The sequence below is a fragment of the Capricornis sumatraensis genome, chromosome 3 (assembly GCF_032405125.1).
Source record: "Capricornis sumatraensis isolate serow.1 chromosome 3, serow.2, whole genome shotgun sequence".
Lineage (NCBI taxonomy): Eukaryota > Metazoa > Chordata > Mammalia > Artiodactyla > Bovidae > Capricornis > Capricornis sumatraensis.
In genome coordinates, this window is record NC_091071.1 from 71554824 (window position 1) to 71581471 (window position 26648).

General features: G+C 41.0%; 1 protein-coding gene across 2 annotated transcripts in view; it reads left to right on the forward strand.

Annotated features, from left to right (window-relative positions):
- Positions 1–26648, forward strand: part of ABCB11 (ATP binding cassette subfamily B member 11) — an 84580-nt gene that overhangs the window by 5381 nt on the left and 52551 nt on the right. For both annotated transcript variants that reach the window (XM_068967338.1, XM_068967336.1), the window contains exons 4-10: positions 211–449; positions 7561–7648; positions 8893–9026; positions 11874–12045; positions 16274–16398; positions 18573–18747; positions 25785–25898. In XM_068967338.1, coding sequence (XP_068823439.1) covers positions 211–449; positions 7561–7648; positions 8893–9026; positions 11874–12045; positions 16274–16398; positions 18573–18747; positions 25785–25898 — 1047 coding nt within the window. The remainder of the gene's footprint in view (positions 1–210; positions 450–7560; positions 7649–8892; positions 9027–11873; positions 12046–16273; positions 16399–18572; positions 18748–25784; positions 25899–26648) is intronic.

Here is a 26648-nt window from a genome sequence, read left to right on the forward strand (position 1 = left end):
ATGAGTTAACAACGTAAGAGTTTAATGACTTGGATAATTGATGCACCGTTATTTCAGTGTTAGTGAGAACTCTACATTTCAATTAAAACGATTCCCTTAAGACTTGGTGTTGAACACTATTTATCAGACTCTAGTAACTAAAATTAAATAGTCCTCCTACCTCTCCTGCTTTTCACCCATAGATGATCTCTGAATCCTTTGTTTTTCAAGTTTCGATTTTCTTCAAAGACTGACATTTGCCTGATGTGCATGGGGAGTTTATGTGCGCTTCTCCATGGAGCAGCCTATCCAGGTGTGCTACTCATTTTTGGCACAATGACAGATGTTTTTATTGAGTATGACATGGAATTACAAGAACTCAGTATCCCTGGAAAAGCATGTGTGAATAACACCATAGTGTGGACCAACGACTCCCTCAACCAGAACACGGCAAATGGGACACGCTGCGGGTAGGCTGCTATTTGTTTTTACTTTTTTGTTTGCTCATATCTCAGCTTGTAATTCAAAATTTGTAAAGAGAACCTTACAGGAAGGACCTGGAGTGGTATCTAACATGGAATGAACAGAAACATATTTACACATATTTCTATAAATTACTCTGCCCTGAAGTTCTTATTCCACTGGGTTTTAAAATTCCAACAACAGCAACAAAATACAGAATTGAAAATTACTCATTAAATATGTACCCAAATGTCACACTTTGTAGACTGTAGGCTTGAGAATGACACTATCAATACTTAATATCATTGGAAGGTGACTCATAAATTTTGCTTGAGTGCTTGTCATTTCTCATATCTGAGACTTCCTTTTCCCTTCCTTCCTCTCTCTTCCCCCCTTCCCTCTTTCCTTCCTTCCTCTCTTCTCTTTTGTCCCCCAGCTTCTGTGGCTGTGGCTGATGACCCACTTGACCGCCAGTCTTCTCTCTACAATGGAAATTTCATCATTCCTGTGCTCTCGGACTTGGAGTAGGGGTCACTGGCCTCAACTAGCAGTTGAGTTGCTGTGAAAGAGTGACGTGGTGCTAGGAACAGAAGATAGCCATGCAGAATTAGCCAGAGCTCACTGTGCTCCTGTTCTGTCTGTGATAAGCCTGACCACGTAATCAGTGAGTCTGCAGTATACGCAGGGTTGACTCACTGTCATAGGACTTTGCAGCCTGCCTCATGCTGCCTCAGGGCCAGAACAAGATCATTTTCACATATAAACTCACTCAGGTTCAAGAATCAAGAGCAGGGCACATCCTGGCTAGAGAGACACTTGGAATGGCTCCCTCAAGTGATTCTCCACCATTTAAAAATTTTTCTGTAGGCTTGACTCCAGATTATGACAAATCCTTCTAAATTACTGATATTCTTCCTTAATATTTGTGGTTAGCATCTTTCATTCATCTACTCATTCAACCAAAATTTTTGGAACACCAGTTATATACCTGGAAAATGTGTAAGCATAAAGGCTACACATTTATCTTATGAGTAGTGATATCTTATGAGTAATGGTCCTTATCTTTATGGAGCTCACGTCTCATTGGTGAGACCATCATGAAATCAATGATCATGCAGATAAATATGTAGTTATGAACTGGTTAGCACTTGACAGAAAAGTACAGGACAACATACCGTGCACAGAATTATCCTTAAAAAATAAGCCTACTCATAAGAAATAAATTTCCAACATATAAATGTGTATATTTCTCTTCTAAATTTGGAAGTAATATAACAATTTGTATAAAAAAGAGACTGTCTTCAATGACAGTCTTTAAAATATTTTTATGTGCGCTATGTGGCTTGCAAGATCTTAGTTCCCCAACCAGGGATTGAACCTGAGTCCTCTGCAGAGTCTTAACCACTGGACACCCAGGGGATTCACAATGACAATCTTTTATTTTCTTTCATTTATGTTGGAGAACAGAAGACTTGAACTGATATTTACAGAGTGATATGACTACAAAATGTGAACTAATCACTTCTCCCTTTGGAAAAAAAAAATCCATTCAGACTTACATATGTAAAAAGACCCCAGTTGTTAATAACTTCAGTCAATCCTAAAGGAAATCAACCCTGAATATTCACTGGAAGGATTGATGTTGAAGCTGAAGCTCCAAAACTTTGGCCATCCTATGAGAAGAGTTGACTCATTGGAAAAGACCCTGATACTAGGAAATATTGAGGGCAGGAAGAGAAGAGGGTGATGAAGGATGAGATAGTTGGATGGCATCATCAACTCAATAGACATGAGTCTGAGCAAGCTCTGGGAGATAGTGAAGGAGAGGGAAGCCTGACATGCTGCAGTCCCTGGGGTCGCAAAGAGTCAGACACGACTGAGCGACTGGAAAACAATAAATTAATAACACTCGTGAAAATAAACTCAACAGAAAGATCCTGAAAGTATATCCTATAATGCCTTCAAAATTGGAAATAAATGTTAGAGGGACCGGCATTTGAGACATATTCAAGATAACAAGTGCTCATAAATATTTATTAGATAAACTGAAGAATGAATGAAGGAGAGGAGGAGCTACCCCACACCCGAGGTCGGAGGCGGCCGAGAGGAGCAAGGAGCGGTGGCTGGAGCCCAATGGATTCCACGGACAGAGGAGCCTGGTGGGCTGCAGTCCATGGGGTCACAAACAGCCGGACATGACTGAGTGACTAACACTTAACATGTGTGAGGGGTCCTGTTTCTTCACACTCACACCAACACTTGTTATTATCTATATCTTGACTGTAGCTCCATGCATGCATGTGTGCTCACTTGTGTCTGACTCTTTGCCACCCTATGGACCGAGATTTCCAGGCAAGGATACTGCAGTTGGGTTGCCATCTCCTCCTCCAGGGGATCTTCCTGACCCAGGGATTGAATCTGAATCTCCTGTACCTCCTTGCATTGGCAAGTGGATTCTTTACCACTGAGCCATGTGGGAAGCCCTGACTGTAGCTCCAGTAGGCTGAATAATGGTCCCCAAAGATATCTACGATATTCCTGTGAATGTTACCCTGTATGGGAAGAAGAGTCTATGCAGATATAACTAACTAAAATATCTTGGGGAGATTATACTGGATTACCCAGGTGAGCCCTAACTGCAATCACGAGTAGTTTTACTCGTGATGGTTACTAAAGAGACGGTTACTAAAAAGAGGCAGAAGGAGATCTGACTTTAGAGAGAAAAAGAGACAAAGGTGCCTATAAGGGACTGGAGTGAGATCCCAAGCTCAGGAATGCCTGTAGCTACCTGAAGCTGGAAGAGGAAGAAACAGATTCTCCTCTAGAGCCTTTGCAGAACGTGCACCCCCGCCAGCACCTTGACTTCAATCCTGTGAAGCTGATCTCAGACTTCTGGTCTCCAGAAATGTGAGAAAGATGGAGATATGTGTAGATATCAAAGAGCGACATAAGGAATCTTTGAATGAAGAAAATATTCTGCTCTTCATTGTATCCAAGTCAACATCTTCGTTGTGATAATGTCCAACAGTTTTGCAAGATGTTACCACTGGGGGAAAACTAGATAAAGGGCATGCAGAATCTCTCTGTAATATCGCTCACAATGGCATTAGCCATTCTGGCAATGTGCTAGCACAGTGTGAGGGTATTCTATAAAGCATCTTCACCTAGTAATAAATCATTTGTCCATAGGTCAATGTCCCACGCATTGAGGAATATGGACCATTGATATTTTGGAAGTAGGATATGGATCCATTTCTACCAGTTGGGTTGCTGTTGATATTCACTCTAATGCAATGGCCCGCAACCTTCTTGGCACCAGGGACTGATTTTGTGGAAGACATTTTTTTCCCATGGATAGGGTGTGGGGAGGAAGGTTTCAAGATGATTCAAGTGCATTGCATTTATTATACACTTTGTTTCTAACCTAATGCTGCCACTGAGCTAATGGGAGGTACCCGTATGCGACCCAGAGGCTGGGGACCTGCTCTAAGGTGTCAATGCTACTGAGTCCACAGTGCATAAGAACCCCTATGAACCCCTACAGTTCATAAAAACCCTAGTGAAAGGAGAACTTCTGGTGAGTCAATACATCTTGTCATAAAGACCTCCTAGGTATCTTCAATGAGAAATCTAAGGCTTTAGGACATCTGAAACCTCGGTATACATTGCTGTTGTTCAGTCGCTAAGTCGTGTCTGATTTTTTGTGACCCCATGGACTACAGTGCATCAGGCTTCCCTATCTTTCACTATTTCCTGGAGTTTGCTCAAACTCATATCATTGACTGATTCAATTTTATTTATCTTATTTTTCATAAAAAGCAAGGCAAGAATCCTCATATTATCTCTTTTACCATTTCCCTCTAATTGATATTTTTCTCCCCTCTTCTCTCTTTGACAAATGTGTCAGGGCAATCTTAATTCACTCAAGTAGGCATATGTCAGTTTTGCTGTTAAAAAGAAAGACACTCAAATCACCTATAAACTTTATAGAATACTTTCTAGGATTTTATAATCATGATAGTTTTCCACCATGCAGATGATAAAGAGTCTGATGTGCAATCAAAGGATCCAAGTCAATCTCCTGTTTTCCTTCCAACAGTTTTTCTGATAGGCTTGCCCTGTTGTCCCAGAAATATTCCCAAATAGTCTTTAAAACTCTAATGATTCTTCCCAGAATAAATAAAACTGAGTTAATGATTCATCTCTGGGGTGCCTCGTGAGTGAGAAGAACCACAAACCACACATGTTGCTATCCACACCCCCCAACAGTGATGCAATTTTCCTGAACTTTGCTCCAGTAAATCCCACAGCTGAGTCAATGGGTCCTTCGTCCATGACTGGCAGCTGCATTTTTCATGACAGGCACTCTCTCACCTCTGCTTACATAGTCTATAGAATAAATGCATTCCAAGGAACCTAAGTAAAACTTTTTGACAAATGCTCATAGTATTCTGTTTCGGGGACACACAAATTTTATTTCACAAACAGAAAATCAAGAGCATGCACTCATTTATACATTAGAAATCTTTACTTATCAGTTCAGTTCAGTCGCTTGGTTGTGTCCGACTCTTTGCGACCCCATGAACTGCAGCACGCCAGGCCTCCCTGTCCATAATCAACACCTGGAGTCCACCCAAACCCATGTCCATTGAGTCAGTGATGCCTTCCAACCATCTTATCCTCCGTCATCCCCTTCTCCTCCTGCCCTCAATCTTTCCCAGTGTCAGGGTCTTTTCAAATGAGTCAGCTTTTCGCATCAGGTGACCAAAATATTGGAGTTTCAGTTTCAACATCAGTACTTCCAATGAACACCCAGGACTGATCTCCTTTAAGATGGACTGGTTGGATCTCCTTGCAGTCCAAGGGAGTCTTCTCCAACACCACAGTTCAAAAGCATCAATTCTTTGGCACTCAGCTTTCTTCACAGTCCAACTCTCACATCCATACATGACTACAGGAAAAACCATAGCTTTGACTAGATGGACCTTTGTTGACAAAGTGACGTCTCTGCTTTTTGATATGTTGTCTAGGTTGGTCATAACTTTCTTTCCCAAGAGTAAGTCTCTTTTAATTTCATGGCTGTAAGCACCATCTGCAGTGATTTTGGAGCCCCAAAAAATAAAGTCTGACACTGTTTTACTGTTTCCCCATCTATTTCCCATGAAGTGATGGGACCGGATGCCATGACCTTCGTTTTCTGAATGTTGAGCTTTAAGCCAACGTTTCCACTCTCCTCTTTCACTTTCATCAAGAGGCCCTTTAGTTCCTCTTCACTTTCTGTCATAAGGGTGACGTCATCTGCATATCTGAGGTTATTGATATTTCTCCCGGCAATCTTGATTCCAGCTTGTGCTTCCTTCAGCCCAGTGTTTCTCATGATGTACTCTGCATATAAGTTAAATAAGCAGGGTGACAATATATATAATACTCATAATACTACCGTATACACTCTATCTTTGTAGGAATTTAGGTTTTGAAAAGGCCTCTGATTGTGGATACTTGTATATAAGTTTATGATTTTCTAGATCTTGTTCACTCTAGGGGTCCCCTTAAATCATCAAGAAAAACTAGGAATGTGGTAAACACAGACATAGTAGCTGGTTTGGAAACTGTCAGAAGGGTAGCCTAAGGCAGTTGTTTCCTTCCTCTTTAGTATTTTTCAAGTGAAAGAAAAATCTAGAAACCATTTAGTACCTACTATGTGTAACATATTGTATCAGGCTTCGGCAGCGAAAGCAAGCATTGTTTGCTCTCAAGTCACTCATAGTTTACTAGCAAGAGAAACACGAATGTACTCGAAATAAATATATTCAATAAAAATATTGAATAACAGTGCAAAATGGCAATAAAATCTGCCATGGAATAATAGTTTGTTCTGAATTAAATAAATTATAATTAAATACTTGGTCTGAACTCAGTAGAGGGAAAGAACAATTCAAACTTGGGTCACAAAAGGAAGGCTGATAGAAGCAGAAAGCTGGTAGAATGAGAACATCTAGGCTAAAGAGGATACTTTCTGATTCTCTAAAGAAATGGGTATCTAGCTTGTCTCTGTGGCTCAGATGTAACATCAACCAAAGTGTTAATTTCCCAGTGATAAAACTTATTTCCCAAAAGCAATTTCAGAATCATTTTTTTCTTCCCTTCCTGCCCCTGTCAATTCCAAACCCTGTTTCACAATGTGATAGCTTTGATGGGAAAATGCTGTATAGTTTCCTTGCTTCCTCACAAATTCTTTGACTTCAACCTTAGAGATTGTCCTGGAGAGCAAAGTTTTCTGGGCTGTGGTCAGCAGAAAGACTTGGTGAAGAAATTGTTTTTCTCTCTCTATGGGATGACAGGGGCTTCCCTTGTGGCTCAGCAGTAAAGAATCTGCCTGCCAACGCAGGAGACGTGGGTTCAATCCCTTGGTTAGGAAGATCCCTTGGAGAAGGAAGTGGCAACCCATTCCAGTATTCCTGCCTGGAAAATTTCATGGTCAAAAGAACCTGGTGGGCTACAGTCCATGGGGTCACAAAGAGTAGGACACAACTTAACAACTAAACAACAACAAAACAATGGGAAGGATGACACACACATTTCTCCCACTGTTACTCTGAGAGGAAGGAGTTGAAAAGTTGTTACCTAGAGTAAGTAACATAAGTTGTTACTTAGAGTAGGTAACATAAGCCTCCTGATTTACAGCACACCTCTCTCTACCAGTGCCTTTGCAGACACTGGTCTGGCTTTTTGAAATCTTTCTCCAGCTGTGACTGTGCTTTCAGTAGTAATGACCACGAGTGAAATGGGCCTCAGTGGACAGAGCTCTAAGCTGCCATCTAGGGTCCTCTGTCTTTCCTCAACTGCCTATTAATTACTACACAACACTCACATCTCCACCTGTAAACACAAAGGAGGTAGGCATGTTTGCTATGATGGGTACCGTGAGGTCTGTTTGGGGATTTGGATTGATTGTAATTCTACACAGATAAAATGCTTTATCCATTTTATTTACGATATGTATGTAACATACAATGTGTATATTTTAAATATATAATATGTGTATTTTAAAATCCTCTGTTTGCACAAAGGTAATCTTTGGTACCTGTGAGTCTTACCAGTTTTTCCCCTCTTTTGAAGGTTTCTGGACATTGAATCCGAAATGGTCAACTTTGCCAGTTACTATGCTGGCGTCGCTGTTGGAGTGCTTGTCACAGGATATTTTCAAGTTAGTGACACTTGCATTTTATTTATAGATCAACATCTGGGTTCAAAGACATGACAATGAAATGCAAAATGTGTTCTTTAAAGTTATTCAGAAGCCCCAAGGACTACAGTTTTATTTCAGGGGGATGAAGAGGATGGAAAGAATTTTTCCTCTCAGGTGGGGAGGAGGATATGGGCACTTGCATAGCAGGGTAAAGAACAGACATTCTGCTTCAGTGTGTTGCCCTCCCCTGCCCTCCCTGCTTCAGTCTCTCTTCTAAACTCAGAAATAGCAGTAGATGTTTTCATACAAGGAGACTGGGTCCCTGTGGAAAGCGGATGTGGGGAATTGGAGGAAAGCAAGCTTGACTTTCTTTTTTCTCTTGAATTCCAACCCAAATTCTGTAAACTGAACCCATATTCTAGATTTCAGTTATGGGAGGGCTTGGTGTTATTTAACTCTTACTAAGGAAGACAAACATTTTATCTTTTGCCTTCTCATGTAGAGAAAATAATAAATTCCTCCTACTCTCCATTCACTTATGAATTCTAGGAAGTTAGTTTTAGTTATAAAGAGAAATGACTTAATCCTCATCTATCCCCACCATCCTGGCACTAAAGCTTTAATGACAGGCTTCTTTTGCTTGGGAGGGAAACCGTAGGCAAGATTCCCTGCTTATGTCATAATTTTTGTCTTACTTTTTTCTGAAAATCATTGTCCAAGAGCTTGAAAGCTGCAGGCATTCATGTTAAGTCATTTCAGGCGTGTCTGACTTGTTGTGACCCTTTGGGCCATAGCCCATTAGGCTCCTCTGACCATGGGATTCTCCAGGCAAGAGTACCAGAGTGGATTGCCATGCCCTCCTCCAGGGCTGAAAACTCTGTATGCATGCTTATTGGCAGGGCTCTCAGGAGAAAACTTTACTTGGAAGTGGCATCAAAAGTAGTGATTTAGGAGCAAAAATTTACTTTTGGTGTGATGAGCCTTCTACACATGAGGAGAGTGACAGTTAATAAGGTTAACTCTGGAAGTGGTCAAGCTGGATTCAAACCCAAGTCTCTGGCTTCCCTGTTCACAGGGTTCCACCTGTCTCCACTCTCAGTTGCAGATGTCAGAGCTCACACCTTAGTTCTGAACAAGAGGCATGTTGTGAATTACTTACCTCTTTTTTTCAGCTGTTCTAGTGAAAGTATTTTCTAATGAAAAGAGAAGGAATTAATGCCTGTTCTTATCACAATGCTAAACATTCCTTGCTCCACTTCCAGATATGCTTTTGGGTAATTGCTGCAGCTCGTCAGATACAGAAAATGAGAAAATTTTACTTTAGGAGCATAATGAGGATGGAAATTGGATGGTTTGACTGCAATTCAGTGGGAGAGCTGAATACAAGATTTTCTGAGTAAGTGGCTGGTAGGATTTTTTTTCTTTTTCTTTTTTTTGGCCTGCACCACAGGACATGTGAGCTCCAGTTCCCTGACTAGGGATTGAACCTATGCACTGTGCAGTGGAAGCATGGAGTCTTAACCACTGGACTGCCAGGTAAATCCCTGGTAGGATGTTTTAATGGACATGTGATTTTTCTCTAATGAAACTTTTGTTTCTAAATTAATGACAATTGCAGAAACATTTTCAGTTCTTTTTGCTGCATTTTGTCTCTTAAGTTGGGCTTTTATAGGAAGCATGACTTTTTCATAGGTAATGGTTTATCAAATTATTATGTATTATAGAAGACAGTTTAAAAGAAGTAGGGTTATTTGGCCTTGAAAGGAGAAACTGAGGGATGTCACAATCTATGTCCCCATAAGGAAAACAATACAATCAGAATGAATTATTAATATCTTGCTTTGTCTGTTGATGTAATTTCTGCACATAAAAACAAAAGCAAAAAATTCAAAATAATTTGAGACAGATTTAAACTGAAAACTGGATTTAAATCCAGTTTATTTCTAAATACTTTGTTGTAGTTTAGTCACTAAGTCATGTCTGACTCTCAGTGACCCCCATGGACTGCAGCCCGCCAGGCTCCTCTGTCCATGGGATTTCCTAGGTAAAGTACTGGAGTGGGTTACCAAGCCCTTCTCCAGGGGATTCCCTGATCCAAGGATTGAACCTGTATCTCCTGTATTGGCAGGCGAATTCTTTACCACTAAGTCACCCACAAAGCCCTACCTAAATATTAGTTTGAGTCATTAATAGCATCCCCCCCCCCAACCCCATGTAATTTTTGAATGAGCCAAGCCCTGATTAATGAGAACTGTTGAAACTTATTGAAATTTGAGGTCCCATGAAAGACATTTAGCAGTGTAGTGACAATAAAAGAGGACTGAATATTGGGATCCCTAGTCTCCAGCACTGATTCTGCCTTTACGTATTTTGACTTTGAATAGATACTTATCCTTGTTAGAATACAATTGTCTAATCTCTATGTAATATCTTAGATCCTTTTGCTATTAAGTCCTGACCCTTGTTTGCTCCATCTGGACCTGAGATTATGGAAGGTTTGTAGGAATATGAATTTAATGTAATTATTGTCAACCAATACTCTGGAGCACTTACCCTGTGCAAGGCATTAAGGTATACCACAGAACTCCTGATCTCAAGGAACTTACATAGCAAATTATCAGAGCTAATATATATTGACCGCTTACAATATGCTAGGCACTGTTCTACATACTTGACATATATTAACGAATCCTCATTGCTACCTATTGAGGCAGGTTCTGTTATTATCCCTATTTTATAGATGAGGAAACTGAGACACAGAAAGATTAAGTAACTTGCCTGAGAAGAGCTGTGTTTAAATTCAGAGTCTGGCTCCAGAGTCAGGACTGTTAACCACTCTCCTATGCTACCTATAAGCAGGAAGCAATAATTACATGCGCATACACGAAAACATGTATATGGATTAATTGGAGGCTTCCCTGATGGCTCATCAGGTAAAGAATCTGCCTGCAATGCAGGAGACGCAGGAGACACAGGTTAAATCCCTGGGTCAGGAAGATCCCTTGCAGGAGTAAATGGCAACCCACTCTAGTATTTCTTGCCTGAAAAATCCCATGAACAGAGGAACCTGGTGGGCAATAGTTCAGTGGGTTACAAAGAGTCAGATATGACTAAACCACTAAGCACACACACACAGATTAATCACATTGCTATAATACTTCTCCCTGGAGGATTATATAAATTTTTACGAAATAGGTGGTATGTGAATAGAACTTTGAGACTGAAAAGATTTAGCATATATAAAGAAAAGAAGGGTTCTTCATGTCAGACCGGGATGTTAGCTTTCAGTTCAGTTCAGTTCAGTCACTCAGTCATGTCCAATTCTTTGCAACCCCATGGACTGTAGCACGCCAGGCTTCCCTGTCCATCACCAACTCCCGGAGCTTGTTCAAACTCATGTCCATTGAGTTGGCGATGCCATCCAACCACCTCATCCTCTGTCGTCCCCTTCTCCTCCTGCCTTCAATCTTTCCCAGTATCAGGGTCTTTTCCAATGAGTCAGTTCTTTGCATCAGGTGCCCAAAATATTGGAGTTTCAGCTTTAGCATCAGTCCTTCCAGTGAATATTCAGGACTGATTTCCTTTAGGATTGATTGGTTGGATCTCCTCACACTCCAAGGGACTCTCGAGTCTTCCCCGACACCACAGTTCAAAATCATCAATTCTTTGGCGCTCACCTTTCTTTAAGACTCCAACTCTTACATCCATACATGACTACTGGAAAAACCATAGCTTTATTGGGAAAGCAATGTCTCTGGTTTTTAATATGCTGTCTAGGTTGGTCATAACTTTTCTTCCAAGGAGCAAGCGTCTTTTAATTTCATGGCTGCAGTCACCATCTGCAGTGATTTTGGAGCTCAGGAAAATAGTCTCTCACTGTTTCCATTGTTTCCCCATCTATTTGCCATGAAGTGATAGGACTGGGTGCCATGATCTTCGTTTTTTGAATGTTGAGAAAGAAAAAGAGACAAATAAGATGGTTTCCAAAAGCCTTCGCCTAGGTTGAGTAAACATTAGTTGGTAAAATTGGATTAAAGGCAAACTCCCTTGGCTATGAGGGGAGAGGCTTAATGACCTTCCACATTACAGCAAATTTTCCAAGACATGAGAAGCTACGAAGTTTCCCAAGGGCAATGGGATACAGAAATGGGAGCATTTAGGAAAAAAAAGGTTAAACTTTCTGGGCAAGAGATTCGAACTGACCAAATTCAGTTTTAGTGATCACAGCCTCTTTTGTTTCTAGTGATGTTAACAAGGTCAATGATGCCATTGCTGACCAAATGGGTATTTTCATTCAGCGCATGACCACGAGCATCTTCGGGTTCCTGATGGGATTTTACCAGGGTTGGAAACTGACCTTGGTTATTATCTCTGTCAGCCCTCTCATTGGGATTGGAGCAGCCATCATTGGTCTGGTAAGAATGTCTTCTCACTTCTCTCTATGGGAAGACTTTTGCACTGAGAAACAGCCAAAAATGTGAAACTTGTTTCCCTTCTCCTGAGTGTTAAGTTAATATCATTATCACTACATTGATTTATTTTGTTTGATTATTACTCAGTATCAAATAACATTCCATTATTAAAGGTGACTGTTTTAATAACACATATATTATTATATTAGTAATATTAAAAATGTGCTTAGTCGTTCAGTCATGCCCAACTCTTTGTGACCCCATGGACTGAAGTCTGCCAGGCTCCTCTGTCCATGTGGATTCTCCAGGCAAGAATACTGGAGTAGGTTGCCACGTTCTCCTCCAATAATAACTGTATTAACTGGACATTTACTATTTTGCCAGGCATTATTAGGAGCTTCATGGACATGATCTATAATTTTGCAACAATCTTATAAAGTATTAATGCCATTTTAAATATAAGAAACGGAGGCTCAGAGAGGTAAAGGGACTTTTACAGAACTGCACAGCCAGCAAGAGACAGAACGGAAGTCGAATTCAAGGACACCTGATTCCAAATCCCCACCCACTGTCTAGTGTACATATGGCTTCCATGGTCTCTCAAGTTTAGATGCTTCCCTCAGAAAAACCCAGCAAATACACCTGGATCAGTACCAAGCACATACAAGAGATTTCCTCAATCACACTGTGATCTCCATCCCATGTGATCAGTTTCAGAGAGGTATCTGACCCATTCAGAGAAGTATCCCAGTCAGTTTCCATTCCCCAGGTATGCAAGTCAGGAAAAAGTGTAGGAGTAGGAACTTGGGGTCATCCCCCCAAAAAACACTCCCAAAGATTGAGAAATTATTTCATTTTACTTTCAGAGCAGTCATATGAGATAACACATCATGGGATCTGGTACACTAATAATTTGCTGTAAATGAGAATAGAGTTTAAGTGGAAAACTGCACACATATTCACATCACTGAGCAACAAGTACCAATCTCCATGACTATATTTTCTAGCAAAATATTCTCTACCCTCCACTGGCTATATTACTCAAACACATCCCAGGTAATACAGAGTGACAATAGCAAAGAGCTCACTCTACTTAAGTAGGTCACCACCTGGCTCTATCACTTGGCTCGAGAAAAATATGTGTAACCTGTCAAATGTCAGTTTCCTCCTTGTTAAAATAAAGTTAATAACCCCCAAAGTCATTGTGATGACTCAAGGCATTATCCATGTTATGCACTTAGCACAGCAGTAGGCACAGAATTAATTGCTAAAGAGATATTAGCTTTTATTTTTTTCTCAGTCTACTGAATCATGCAAGCTTTACAACAGTTTTTCCTATCAAATGCTTTCCAGTGGCACTCCGGGAAAGCCTCAACTTTTTCAGCGGGTTGTTGGGGACTCCGCAAACATTTGATTCAGCATTTTCCCCCTCTAAATATATTTAATCTCTTACTTCAAACCCACCATAGATTAATAATCACCCTTAAATGGCTCATGTGTCACATTTTAACATGTTGGAGACCAATGACATGGCCTGGCTTACTTGGACTCAAACAGGCTCAAAGCATAGTTTCTCTTGTCATCTTAGTGTCTATATTTCAACTTCTTGTAAATGTGTCACCAATTTGGAATGTTGCAGTTCTGCACTGGTTTCTTCTTGGATTCAGGTCTGCGCATGTTTGTGTAAAATGATGTGAGCAATTTTACAAAGCTCAATTCAAAAGCAGAACAGAAAAAGGGGGAGGGGCAATATATGACATATTAGAAGTGATTGTGGGTCTTGTATGCCTTTTCTGACTTTTATATTTACTGTAGGAAACATGATATTGCCAATATGCATCTTTTAAGCTCCTATATCAGTTTAGCTGGGGTATTAAGAGATTCTTTAATGTGATTCCCTGGTGGGTCAGATGGTAAAGAATCTGCCTGCAATGCAGGAGACCAGGGTTTGATCCCTGGGTTGGGAAGACCTCCTGTAGAAGGGAATGGCCACCCACTCTAGTATTTTTGCCTGGAGAATTCCATGGACAGAGGAGCCTGGTAGGCTACAGCCCATGGGGTTGCAAAGAGTTGGACACAACTGAGCGACTAACATTTTCACTTTTCATTTTACAATAAAAACTGATAACATTTGCAACTACTTAATTTTCTCATTACCTATCAGCTTCTCTGGTGGCTCAGTGTTAAAGAATCCACCTACCAATGCAGGAGACACGGGTTCAATACCTGTGTTGGGAAAATCCCCTGGAGAAGGAAATGGAAACCCAATCCATTTTTCTTGCCTGGAAAATCCCATGGCAGGCTACAGTCCATGGGGTCTCAAAAGAGATGGACACAACTTAGCGACTAAACAACAACAACATGCCACCTCTATATATTTCAGAAGTACATTAGAAGAGGATTGTGGTAAAAACTGCAATGGCATCCATACTAACCAAATTCAAATTTTAATGTTGACAAAATGATTCTCACTTTATTGTTGCCTTTTCAATCTTGTGAAATAAATATACTGGAATAAAATACTACTTGTATGCTAAAATTCTAAGATTTTGTTTGATAAGAGTTTTGCTGCTAAAAGTTTGGAAAAACTTGGAATATAACTCCCTTAGTCTAGGTACTATGTATATTTTTTAGATTTCTGAGTCAGTTAATCTTTCACAACATTTGCTTTCTCCCCTTCCTGTTTCTTAACCTGTGTCAGGGAATTCTTTTGGTGGTGGATTCTAACTAGGACTCAATTCAAGTCCAATTTTAGAAGAAGTAACTTGTGTAATATCAAGTGCAATGTCTTTTTCTTTCCTTTTGTGAAAAGCAAACCTAGTTAGTTGATCCCCTACAGTAGAGTCAAAGTGGTATAATATTCATCTGAAGTTTTCTCCTTTGGAATTGCCTCTGCATATCATATCACGTGTCTGGCTGCTCAGAACCTCTTTCTTATTCTACATTCTAACCAATATGATGCCTGCATGGGCCTTGGTCTTTGTATCTGGTATTTGTAAACTATAACATGGCCTTTGGCCAATAGTAATGAAATGTGACAATTTGACTTGAAAACATCATTAATATGGTGACCAAAGCGCTGTGGTCCCACAAAATGCTCTATCTGGGACTTAATCTGTGAGAGGTTTTTTGATGCTGACTTTTAATGGAATAATTTTGATATGTCAACATCCATGAATGAAGCTTGGTGGTGGCAGTGGTTTAGTTGCCAAGCCTTATCTGACTCTTTTGTGATGCTCTCTGTTTCTGGGATTTCCCAGGCAAGAATATGGGGGTGGGTTGCCATTTCCTTCTCCAGAGGATCTTCCCAATACAGGGACTGAACCCGAGTCTCCTACATTCCAAGTGGTCTCTGGCATTGCTGGCGGTCTCTGGCATTGCTGGCTGTCTCTGGCATTGCAGGCGGTCTCTGGCATTGCAGGTGGTCTCTGGCATTGCTGGCGGTCTCTGGCTTTGCAGGTGGTCTCTGGCATTGCAGGCGGTCTCTGGCATTGCAGGCAGTCTGCATTGCTGGCGGTCTCTGGCATCGCAGGTGGTCTCTGGCATCGCAGGCGGTCTCTGGCATCGCAGGCGGTCTCTGGCATTGCAGGCGGTCTCTGACATTGCAGGCGGTCTCTGACATTGCTGGCAGTCTGCACTGCTGGCGGTCTCTGGCATCGCAGGCGGTCTCTGACATTGCAGGCGGTCTCTGACATTGCTGGCGGTCTGCACTGCTGGCGGTCTCTGGCATTGCAGGCGGTCTCTGGCATTGCAGGCGGTCTCTGGCATTGCAGGCAGTCTGCATTGCTGGCGGTCTCTGGCATCGCAGGCGGTCTCTGGCATCGCAGGCGGTCTCTGGCATCGCAGGCGGTCTCTGGCATTGCAGGCGGTCTCTGACATTGCAGGCGGTCTCTGACATTACTGGCAGTCTGCACTGCTGGCGGTCTCTAGCATCGCAGGCGGTCTCTGACATTGCAGGCGGTCTCTGACATTGCTGGCGGTCTGCACTGCTGGCGGTCTCTGGCATTGCAGGCGGAGTCTTTACCGACTAAGCCACCAGGGGAACCCAGATGAAGCTTAACATGGCTCAAACTTGGACCAAATTCTTTCTTTGGTAAACACTGTTCCAGTGGGAATCTATTTCGTCTTAAGCCATACCACACGTTTACTCTGCTAAATGAACCACTGAGTGACAAGGTGACTTACCCGATTATCTGGTCTTCACATTTTATTTTCTCCTTTTGGATTTCAGAGTGTGTCCAGATTTACCGACTATGAATTAAGGGCCTATGCCAAAGCTGGCTCAGTTGCTGATGAAGTCATATCATCTATCCGAACAGTGGCTGCTTTTGGTGGTGAGAAAAAAGAGGTTGAAAGGTTAGTTAATTGAGGGACTTCCTTGTTGAGTCAGTGGTTAAAACTCCGAGCTTCCAGTGCTGGGGCTGTGCATTCTATCTATCCCTGGTCAGGGAACTGAGATCCCACATGACTCGCAGCAAAGCCAAAAAATAAAATAAAGGGGAGTAAGAAATGAAAGAAAAAAAAAAACCTTAGTTAATTGAAATGTCTGACACTTCCTTGGAGTTTGTTGATCTGCACACTACCCTGAATCTTCCCTCGTTTGGTATAAAGTGGCAGATTCACCTTGCTCTGGTACCCAGAGGGAACTTTTGTTCAAGAAATAGCTAAGCAAAATAATGAGATTGGTGAAACGCATACAAAAGACTCCCAAACCTTTCGCTTCGTGTTTTTGAAGATGATGTATTTGGTGGTTTTTAAAAAGCCATTCTAGTTTGGATACTTACATCAAACTCTGATGATGTGTGTGTACACACCCCCCACATACTTCATGCCAGTTTAAACCACTGTCTTCTGCCATTAAGGAAAAGCTTACAAGATTTAAAATGCAATTCTGCACATTTTTATTGAATAGCATTTTATTCAATGTGATTTCTTAGCTACTGTATGCTCATTTGAAGTCCAAGATTTCCATTCAATCAAACAAAATTTGACATTGATATATTATAGACCATCATTCTAGGCGATAACTGTTCATGAATATCAAAACCTAAATGGCCAAAACAACACAATTGTTAAAACTTTGATTTTGTTTATTTTTCCATTTTTTTAGTATTTATTGAGTGTTTTTCAGGTTCTAGGTACTGATTCTATAAAATAGCCACCAACTTAATTAAACTCATTTCATATGTTGTAGATCTGGCATGATCACATTCTCAGTTGCTGCTAAATTCACCAAATGAAAAATAAAATAGGACTTACAATATCTAATTATCCTCTCTTCTTTTTTCTCTTTTGCTTCTTCTGGTTGTAGAAAAATAAGTTTACCTTATTTGTCATAAAAAATCTCAATAGCCCATTTCCTCCACTATGAGAGATATTATCTTTCATACCATGTGACTTAATAAAAGAATTCAAACTCAAAGAGTGTTGCAGTGAAAAGTAAAGAAAAGGAATGAGTTTTTTTTTCTTTTTTTTTTTCCTGAGGACAAGAAGATAAAGAGAACAGTGAGAAGACCTGAACAATCCTACTTTTTTTTTACTTTAACTGCTCCTACTCTGCTTATCTATAACTAAGTTTGCTTTTCTGCCCCCTTACCCTGCAAGAGTTACATATCACACCTATTATCCTTTGCTTACATTTGCAACAGCCTCTTCCCCTTGTGGTGCAGAGGTTAAAGCGTCTGCATGCAATGTGGGAGACCTGGATTCATTCCCTGGGTCGGGAAGATCCCCTGGAGAAGGAAATGGCAACCCACTCCAGTACTCTTGCCTGGAGAATCCCATGGACGGAGGAGCTTGGTGGGCTACAGTCCATGGGTCGCAGAGAGTCGGACACAACTGAGTGACTTCACTTTCACTTTCACTTTCACTTCCCCTTGTAGCTCTTCTTTCTACATATCAGGAAGAAGGCCACAGAGCCATGGAACTGCCAAACTCAATTACTGGGTTATTGATGCTAGCATATGTTTTTGAACAAGATCCTAACACCTTTGTTTCTCATCACTGGCTCCTGACTGCAAGCCCTCATCTTATATAAGCCCCTAGACACTTCATGGAGTGGGTCACAGTTCTTGAGGCATGAGCCTACTGTGTTTCTCTCTCTGCTGGCTGAGAATTAAAGGCAGCTTTCTATTTCCTCCAAACTGTCTCTGTATTTTCTTATTCCGTTCCAGTCAGCAGATAAAGTGACGATTTTGGCCAGCAACAACAGTACTGGACCTCTCACGTCCAAATCTTTTTGTTGAAGGTTTTTTTCTCCTGGGGGCAAAACTCGCCCCATCGTACTCATCCAAGAAGTCATCAACTATGAGACTTTCTTAGGCAACATCTATCAATACATTGTCAATGCCAGCTTGAAACAAATTTCAAGAAACTACACAGATGTGATTGTTGTCTTCTTTCCCTACAGCTGCTCTGTGTTTGGAGTGATTTTATTTTTGTTGATTAAACCCACTGCATTGTGGCCTGTTTTAAACATTTTAACTTAAGCTGCTGTTGCTAAAATAGACTCAAATGTTTTCTCTTCACAGGTATGAGAAAAATCTTGTGTTTGCCCAGCGCTGGGGAATTAGAAAAGGGATAGTGATGGGATTCTTTACTGGATTCATGTGGTGTCTCATCTTCTTGTGCTACGCGCTGGCCTTCTGGTATGGCTCCAAACTTGTCCTGGATGATGAAGAATATACACCAGGAGTTCTTGTCCAGGTACTTCCATCTTGATGACCTAGACAGAACATTTCCTGCCTGTATCTAGGAAAAGTCCAGAGAAGGCATTTTGCTTATTCCGTTAGTGCCTGAGACAGGACAGCCTCAGTGATCTGATGGAGTCCATCTGCAGATACAAGCAATACTTATGACTTTTATAGTAAAGGGATGTTGAGCATTTGAGTTGATAAGATTCGCAATTCAATGCTTTTCAATCAATGGAAGATTTTATAGCTGTAAAACAATGATTTTTCTAACTGAGTCCAAAAGATAATATGTCATGAAAATGGAAAGACACGAATCTCTCAGGTAAAAATTAAGTTTATGTGGTTGAGCTTAATAATAGCATGAGATATGTGCTGGACATAGTTGTGAAATAAAATGAGTTACTAAAATATGAAGACAATAATACCCTCAACTGAACAGATAATACAGGCATATTTTATTTCTCACTTGAACTGTGGCCAAGCTATAGCCAATGCCTTGGCTACTTTAATTTCCAATATCTTTTCAGTTGTTCTTTCAAGAATTAATTATTGAACATCTACTATATGCCAGATTAATATGAAGTGCAGAGGATTCGATAGTGAGCAAAAGAAGTGTGATCTTTGCCCTGATGGAATTTACAGTTTAGTGGGGGCAGGTGAGCAATAACTAAATAATCACATCACTGTGTAATGAGAATGGTATTACATGCTACAGAGGACAGGGCCCTCAAGTGTGAAGAGCAGGGTAACCAGGTGCGGCTGGGGTCAGGGAAAGCTCTTCCTCTTGCTTGCTATCCCCAAATCTGCCCCCGCTGCCACCTTTATAGCTCCTGTCCTTGTTCAAATTTTTAACTGGATGGCACTTCCCCAGTCACGTGTTCCATGATCATCCTCTCTTTTTTTTCTCTTCTTGGGGCTTCCATGGTGGCTCCGTGGTAAAGAATCTGCCTGCCAATGCAGGAGACCTGGGTTTGATCCCTAGGACAGGAAGATCCCCTGAAGAAGGGAATGGCACCCCACTCCAGTACTCTTGCCTGGAAAATCCCATGGACGGAGGAGCCTGGTGGGCTGCAGTCCATGGGGTCGCTAAGAGTCGGACACGGCTAGGCGACTTCCCTTTCACTTTTCACTTTCATGCATTGGAGAAGGAAATGGCACCCCACTCCAGTGTTCTTGCCTGGAGAATCCCAGGGACGGGGGAGCCTGGTGGGCTGCTGTCTCTGGGGTCACCCAGAGTCAGACATGCCTGAAGCGACTTAGCAGCAGCAGCAGGGAAAGTTGAATAGAAATTTTATTTGCAAATAGAAATGATTATTAGAGGCCAGGCTATAATCATTCTAAGCCACTGACTTTATTTCATTAAGAACCTGATAATACACTAAGAATAACTTTTAAAAAATATATTTATATATTGTTTAGCTGCACTGGGTCTTAGCTGTGGCACATGGGATCTTTAATTGTGGCATGTGGACTTTTAGTTGCAGCATGTGGGATCTAGTTCCGTAACCAGGGGTTGAACCCAGGCCGCCTGCATTGGGAGCTTGGAGGCTTAGCCACTGGACCACCGTGGAAGTGCCATTAAGAATGACTTTATAAATTTTGGTTTTTCTTTTAAAGATAAACAGTTGGCGTCACTTGAACTTTGTTTTAAAAAATTAAATATGATGAATCCTGTTTAAAATGTTTTGTAAACCTGAAAGGGATAGCATAGATGGAAAGTGTTACTGTTATTATAATTTAAGCACTTACTTAGTAACTTTAATACAGCTTTGCACATTTGAAAAGCCAGTGAAACTACTGCAGGTCTAAAATCTGATTGTAAAGTCTTTTTCTTTATTGACCTAATGACTCTTAAGAACTTCCAACTTTACCAAACCAGAAATACCTGTAGTTGACTTCAGTCTCAGCAGCTTGTATCTTCTCGTTCTGCAGAAAGGCATTCATTGAGGAAAGACACTCTTCTTATGATTCCTTGACTTTGAGTAGAGGAGAGAAGTGTTCACAAATAACAGTTTCAGAGGGAATAATGAGAAAATGATAAATTGAAAATACACAATTCTGGTTGGAACTGTTGGATTAAAAAAAAAAATCCTTGGTGAATCTCTCTAGAAATGATCCAGTTTTATGGTTTTGTTAAAAGGTAAATTCAGGCGTATTAAAACTTCTGGGAGTTTATTTGAGCAAAAATAATTCCAGTTGGGCATATCAAACCAGGAGTAGCTAGAGAGGTTCTATTAATAGAAGTTAGGGAAAAGACTTAAACAGAGAAGAGAAGAGGAAGCAAAGCCAGGAAATTATTTGGCTGGCTGTAGCTGATGTAATTGCCTTATTTTGTTGTTGTTTTAGTTGCTAAGCTATGTCCTACTCTTTGTGACCCCATGGACTGCAGCATACCAGGTGACTAGATAGCATCACCGGCTCAACGGACATTAATTTTACCTAACTCCGGGAGGTAGTTGTCTTATTTTGGAAAGCCTCTTTGGCTGTTTGTGATTTAGCTTTGTAGTTAGGTTTTGATTTCTTAGCCTTGAGGCATTCAGGGTTAGGTTTTGGTGGCTTACATAATCTGCTAAGGCATTAAGGCTACCTCAGTCTAATGGCAACCTTGTTTAAATCATTTAACAAGTTTTCACCTTCAAGTACCCTGCCCAGTGGATTATAGGCTACTGTATACCTTCTATAAAGAATTCCTTCTGTCAACTGATACTTCTTGAGGACTTACTATGTGCAGACATGATATGTAATATGTCTCTTTCAATCATCAATTACTAACCTCACCTCTTACTCCTTATAAGCCACCATTTATATCTTAAGAAATTTTTCTCTGGGAAGAGGAGAGACATTCTTGACCAGTATAACTGTTGGTAAGCACTCCCTTTCTGGTTCTTTCTCTTTCTTTCTCTTGCATGTGCATCCACTTTACTGGCCATGCTCTGAGCTGTGAACTATTAAGGCTGAGTTTGCATGAGCTGAGTGTTTTTAATCCACTAAACTAATTAACAATTAGGTTAATCTAACACATTTTGTGATGCACAAAATCATTATTGGCCGCATGGTAATTGGGCCTAAATGGTAAGTAGTTCACATAAATGGCTGTAATTAGTATCACTTGTACATGGACAAAAACCGCACTCTGTGATCTATTAACAAAAAAAGATAAAAGGGAACTGAATGATGCTGAAGTCTGCTCTTTCATGCCCCTTTTAAGTTTCAGGACTCGGTAATGAAAAAGTAACAGCAGTAATAGAGAGGAGCATTATTTAGTGTATACAAGGTGTCAAGCACTGAGTAAAGTATTTAATATAATTACCATGTGTAATAGTCACAACTTCATTCTGTAACTGATGCCATTATGCCACCACTTAAAAATGAGATGGAGCCACAAGGTGAGAATTATATGCCAAGTAGCAGAGGGTGGGATTTGAGCCCAGATTTCTGTGATTCTGGGACCCGACCCATTAAGCACTGTTTTCCTGTTCCTGAATCTCTTCCAAAGGGCCCCAGATTTCATTTTATTTATTTAATTGAAGTACAGTTGATTTACCATGTTGTGTTAGTTTCAAGTGTATAGGAAAGTGATTCAGTTATACATATATATATATTCTTTTTCAGATTATTTTCCGCTATAGGTTATTATAAGATATTGAATACATTGATAGTTCCCTGTGTAGGTCCTTGTTGTTTATCATTCTATATATCATAGTTTGCCTCTGCTAGTCCCAAACTCCCAATTCATCCCTCCCCTACTCCCCTCTCCTTTGGTAACCACAAGTTTGCTTTCTGTGCACAGATCCCCTCTCCAGCATAGCACATCCACAGGTACACTGTTTCTCAGAGGCTTCTTTCGCCCAGCTTCTTCCCACACTGATGTTTACAGGGCTAAAGAGTGTGATATTTGGAATGAGAGATGATGCTCTACCAGGAGATGTGCTAGCTCCTGCAATAGTATTAGTGCTTGTGATGCAGGAGACCCAGACCAGATCCCTGGGCTGGGAGGATCCCCTGGAGAAGGGAGTGGCAACCAGCTCCAGTATTCTCATCTGGAGAATTCCATGGACAGAGGAGCCTGGTGGTGGGTGGAGGGGGGGGGGGGGGGGGGTAAGAGTCAGACACAACTGAGCAACTAACACTTTTTCTTTCTGTCTGTCTCACTCACTCTTCACCTAAGAACCCTAAGAGAGATATTCATTTCAGGTAATGCTTGCAAAAACCAGGCTGATCAAGGGTTTAACTTCAAACTTCAGTTTAGGCCACTAGTGAATTGGTCTAGACCAAGGGTCAGCAAACAATGGTCCACAAATCAAATCGAGACTGTGGCCTGTTTTTGTAAATGACATTTTATTGGAACATAGGCACTGACACTTTTTTCCTACTGTCTATGATTGCTTTTGTCCTACATAGTTGAGGAATTAAGGTGAATAACTGCTTCAGCCCATATGGCCTGAAAAGCCTAAAATCTTTACTAACAGGTCCTGTATGGAAAATGTTTACCAACTCTTGAACTAGGACATGTGGAAAATTAAACCAAAAACAAGTACTGTTCTGTCTGTTCATCTTATCACTTCCTATGTGGAATCTCACTTCTTTCATCGCCGTCATCACTATTATTTCCATAGCTGTCTTTAATCATCTCTACACACATTATCATTTAATCCCTGTAAAAACTCCTTGATGTATATGCAGTCATTTCCCCCATGTTATCAATAATGAAATCAGGGCTTGAGAGATTAAGTAATCTGCCCATGGGAGGAATACCTGCCATAATTAAGGGAAAGGACAGATGGACAGATGGAGAACAGATGAAGAGAAAACGTTTGTCTCCATGCATAGCCTAGGGGATTCAGGAAGAAGTCAAGAAGCTGGCCCAAAGCATCATGATATATAGAATAGAGAGGATATTGGAGAGGGAGGAGATGACTGACAGGCTCTGAGAAGCCCCATTGCCTGGCCAAAAGGGAAAAAGAGAACGGGAAAGAATTTGGGGGCATTTTGTTCTGATGTGGTATAATCCATGGAAAGAGTCCAGCTATGGAACTACCACAGATTAGGATCACTTTATTACCTGAAAAAGACTACATTCAAGCAGGAGTCAACCTTTATTTTAGCTCAGGAAGTAACTCCAATCCTCAATAGATGGCGACCGAGGAAACAGCCTCCATGTGAGTCACGTGACAAACAATTATTCTTTGGTTGAAAGGGTAGAGAGAAAGAATCCTGTGCTCATCCTAGAGGCCAGCATGAGGAATTGGCTCTTCCTTTACAAAGAGCACTGATGAAAACAGTGCTGTTGGCTAGGAAAAACTGATCGTGATTAGGTAGCCTTCCCTTAAGTTAGAGAGATGGCCAGGTTTGTGAGTCAAAGGACCTCTTCCCCAGCTCTACGCAGGAAGCTGGCTACTCCATTTGTGTGCAGTAGCAGCAGATGAGCCTGAGAGCTGGACAAAATGTGAATGGAGAAAGTGAAAGTCACTCAGTCATGTCTGACTTTTTGTGACCCCATGGACTGTATATTCCATGGAATTCTCCAGGCCAGAATACTAGAGTCGGTAGCCTTTCCCTTCTCCAGGGAATCTTTCCAACCCAGGAATCGAACTGGGGTCTCCTGCATTGCAGGTGGATTCCTAACCAACTGAACTATCAGGGAAGCCTTTTATTCAAATAGTGCTCTACCACTTAATATACATTGAGACATTAAGAAAGTTAGGCAGCCTCTATACACCTCTGTCTTCTTTATTATTTTAAGGATTAAATGAAATATTACAAGTAAAGCACTTAGAAACATACCTTATTATTATTGATATTATTACTGGTGGTAGCGGTATAACTGTGCATGCGTGAGTGCTAAGTATCTTCAGTCGTGTCCAACCCTTTGCGACCCTATGGACTGCAGTCTGCCAGGATCCTGTGTCCATGGAATTCTCCAGGCAAGAATACTAGAGTCCTCCTCCATGGGATCTTCCCAACCCAGGGATCAAACCCTCGTCTCTTATGTCTACCTGCATTGGCAGGTGGGTTTTTTACCACTAGCGTCACCTGGGAAAGCAGGTATAGCAGTAGTTATCCTAAAAATTAGTTCACTAGTAGCAGGAATATAGCAGTAGCAGGAAGCACACATTGCACGTAACAAACACTAGGATATTCAAGCTAATAATAGTGTCTCTATTGTTTCAGCAACCCGTTCACCAGAAAACCATTGTAAGACTGTTTATATAATGAATCAAATTCTTGCACCATGACTCTAACCCACTCTGTCTATATGCTGCCTTACTTACACCTCTTCTGACCTAAAATCCTGTTATTCTTTGTAGAATAGTGATGTTCAATAAAAAATAATGTATTCTTTTAAATCATAACAGTAGAAAAATTGGAGATACTTTATAGTACAGAAGATATCCCAAGTGTTTCCAAAGAGTTATTTAGCTTTCAGACTCCCGCAGAAGGAACTTCCCTGGTGGTGCAATGAATAGGAGTCCGCCTGCCAATGTAGGGGACATTGGTTCGCTCCCTGGTCCAGAAAGATTCCGCATGTTGAGGAGCAGCTAAGCCCATGCACCACAACTACCAGCCCTAGAGCCCAGGAGCTGCAACTACTGAGCCCTCACATCTAAAGCCTATGCGCTACAAGAGAAGCCACTGCAACGAGAAGCCTGCACGTCAAATTGAAGAGACGCATCTAGAGAAAGCCCGCATGCAGCAATGAAGACCAAGAACAACAAAAAATAAATTAAAATAAAGAGATGCATCTAGAGAAAGCCCGCATGCAGCAATGAAGACCAAAAGCAACAAAAAATAAATTAATTAAAATAAATAAAAAATTTTTAAAAGCTATGTTGTGAGCTGTCCTATGGAGAGGACCAAGTGTTAAGGACTACATGTCTCTGACCAACAAAGACCTAAGGTGGTCTGTTCACAGCCATAAAAAAAAAAAAAAAAAAAAACTCCCATGAAAGAATATTTCTGAGAAAATTTTGACTTTACATGGATAGCCCAAGTGACAATGAACACTATTTACAAACTGATGAAATCTATGTTTCTCTCTTTTTATTTCAGATTTTCCTCAGTGTCATAGTAGGAGCTTTAAATCTTGGCAATGCCTCTTCCTGTTTGGAAGCCTTTGCAGCTGGGCGTGCTGCAGCCGCCAGCATCTTTGAGACAATTGACCGGGTATGTAAAAGCCAAAAGTAGAGGCCTGCCAGGGTCCAGCCCTGGTGGATCCAAGGAATTCGAAGGGGAGATGGTGTCAGTGAGGAGAGATTTATTTATTTAGAAATATAAAGAGAGATTAGGAAAGGATAGTGTAGTAGGAAAATTAGTGGAGAAAAGAGGCTGAATAGCTTGGTTTACTCGGAAAACCAATAAAACTCCGAGACAAGGAGTTTCCACCGTCTACGTAGGCCACCGGCGCCCACTTGAATAGCAGAGGGTGCCCTGCCTTGGTCTTCTTCTCGCGTGGGTCTTAGAAGCCAGGGCAAATAAGTAGACACGGTGAGCCTCCATGCTCCAGATGGGAATTCAGCCAGAAAAGGGAGAAAAGAACGACATGGGGGAGCCAAGCATTGGTGCCAGACCCACAACTTTATTTTAAAAAGCAGCTTATATACCCCAAGTTGTACATAAAGAAATAATGGAATATGCAGAGTTATGCAGGGGCAGCAGTCCTGACCCTTATTGAGACCAGGCTTTCTTTTTGCATACCTTCCCGTATACAAAAGGTCTTAGGTAGTTTTACATCATCTTCTGACCAGGGGGTCTGTTAACATTTTTATGGCTCTTTTCCTAGATAAATGTCTATCAACCAGAAAACTCTTTTTCCCTTGAAGTGTTTTTTCTTTAATCTGCATCACCCTCAAAGTACTAAATAAAGTTACATTCCTGTAGCACAAAGGTGCAGTGGATTATAACAAAGAAAGTACT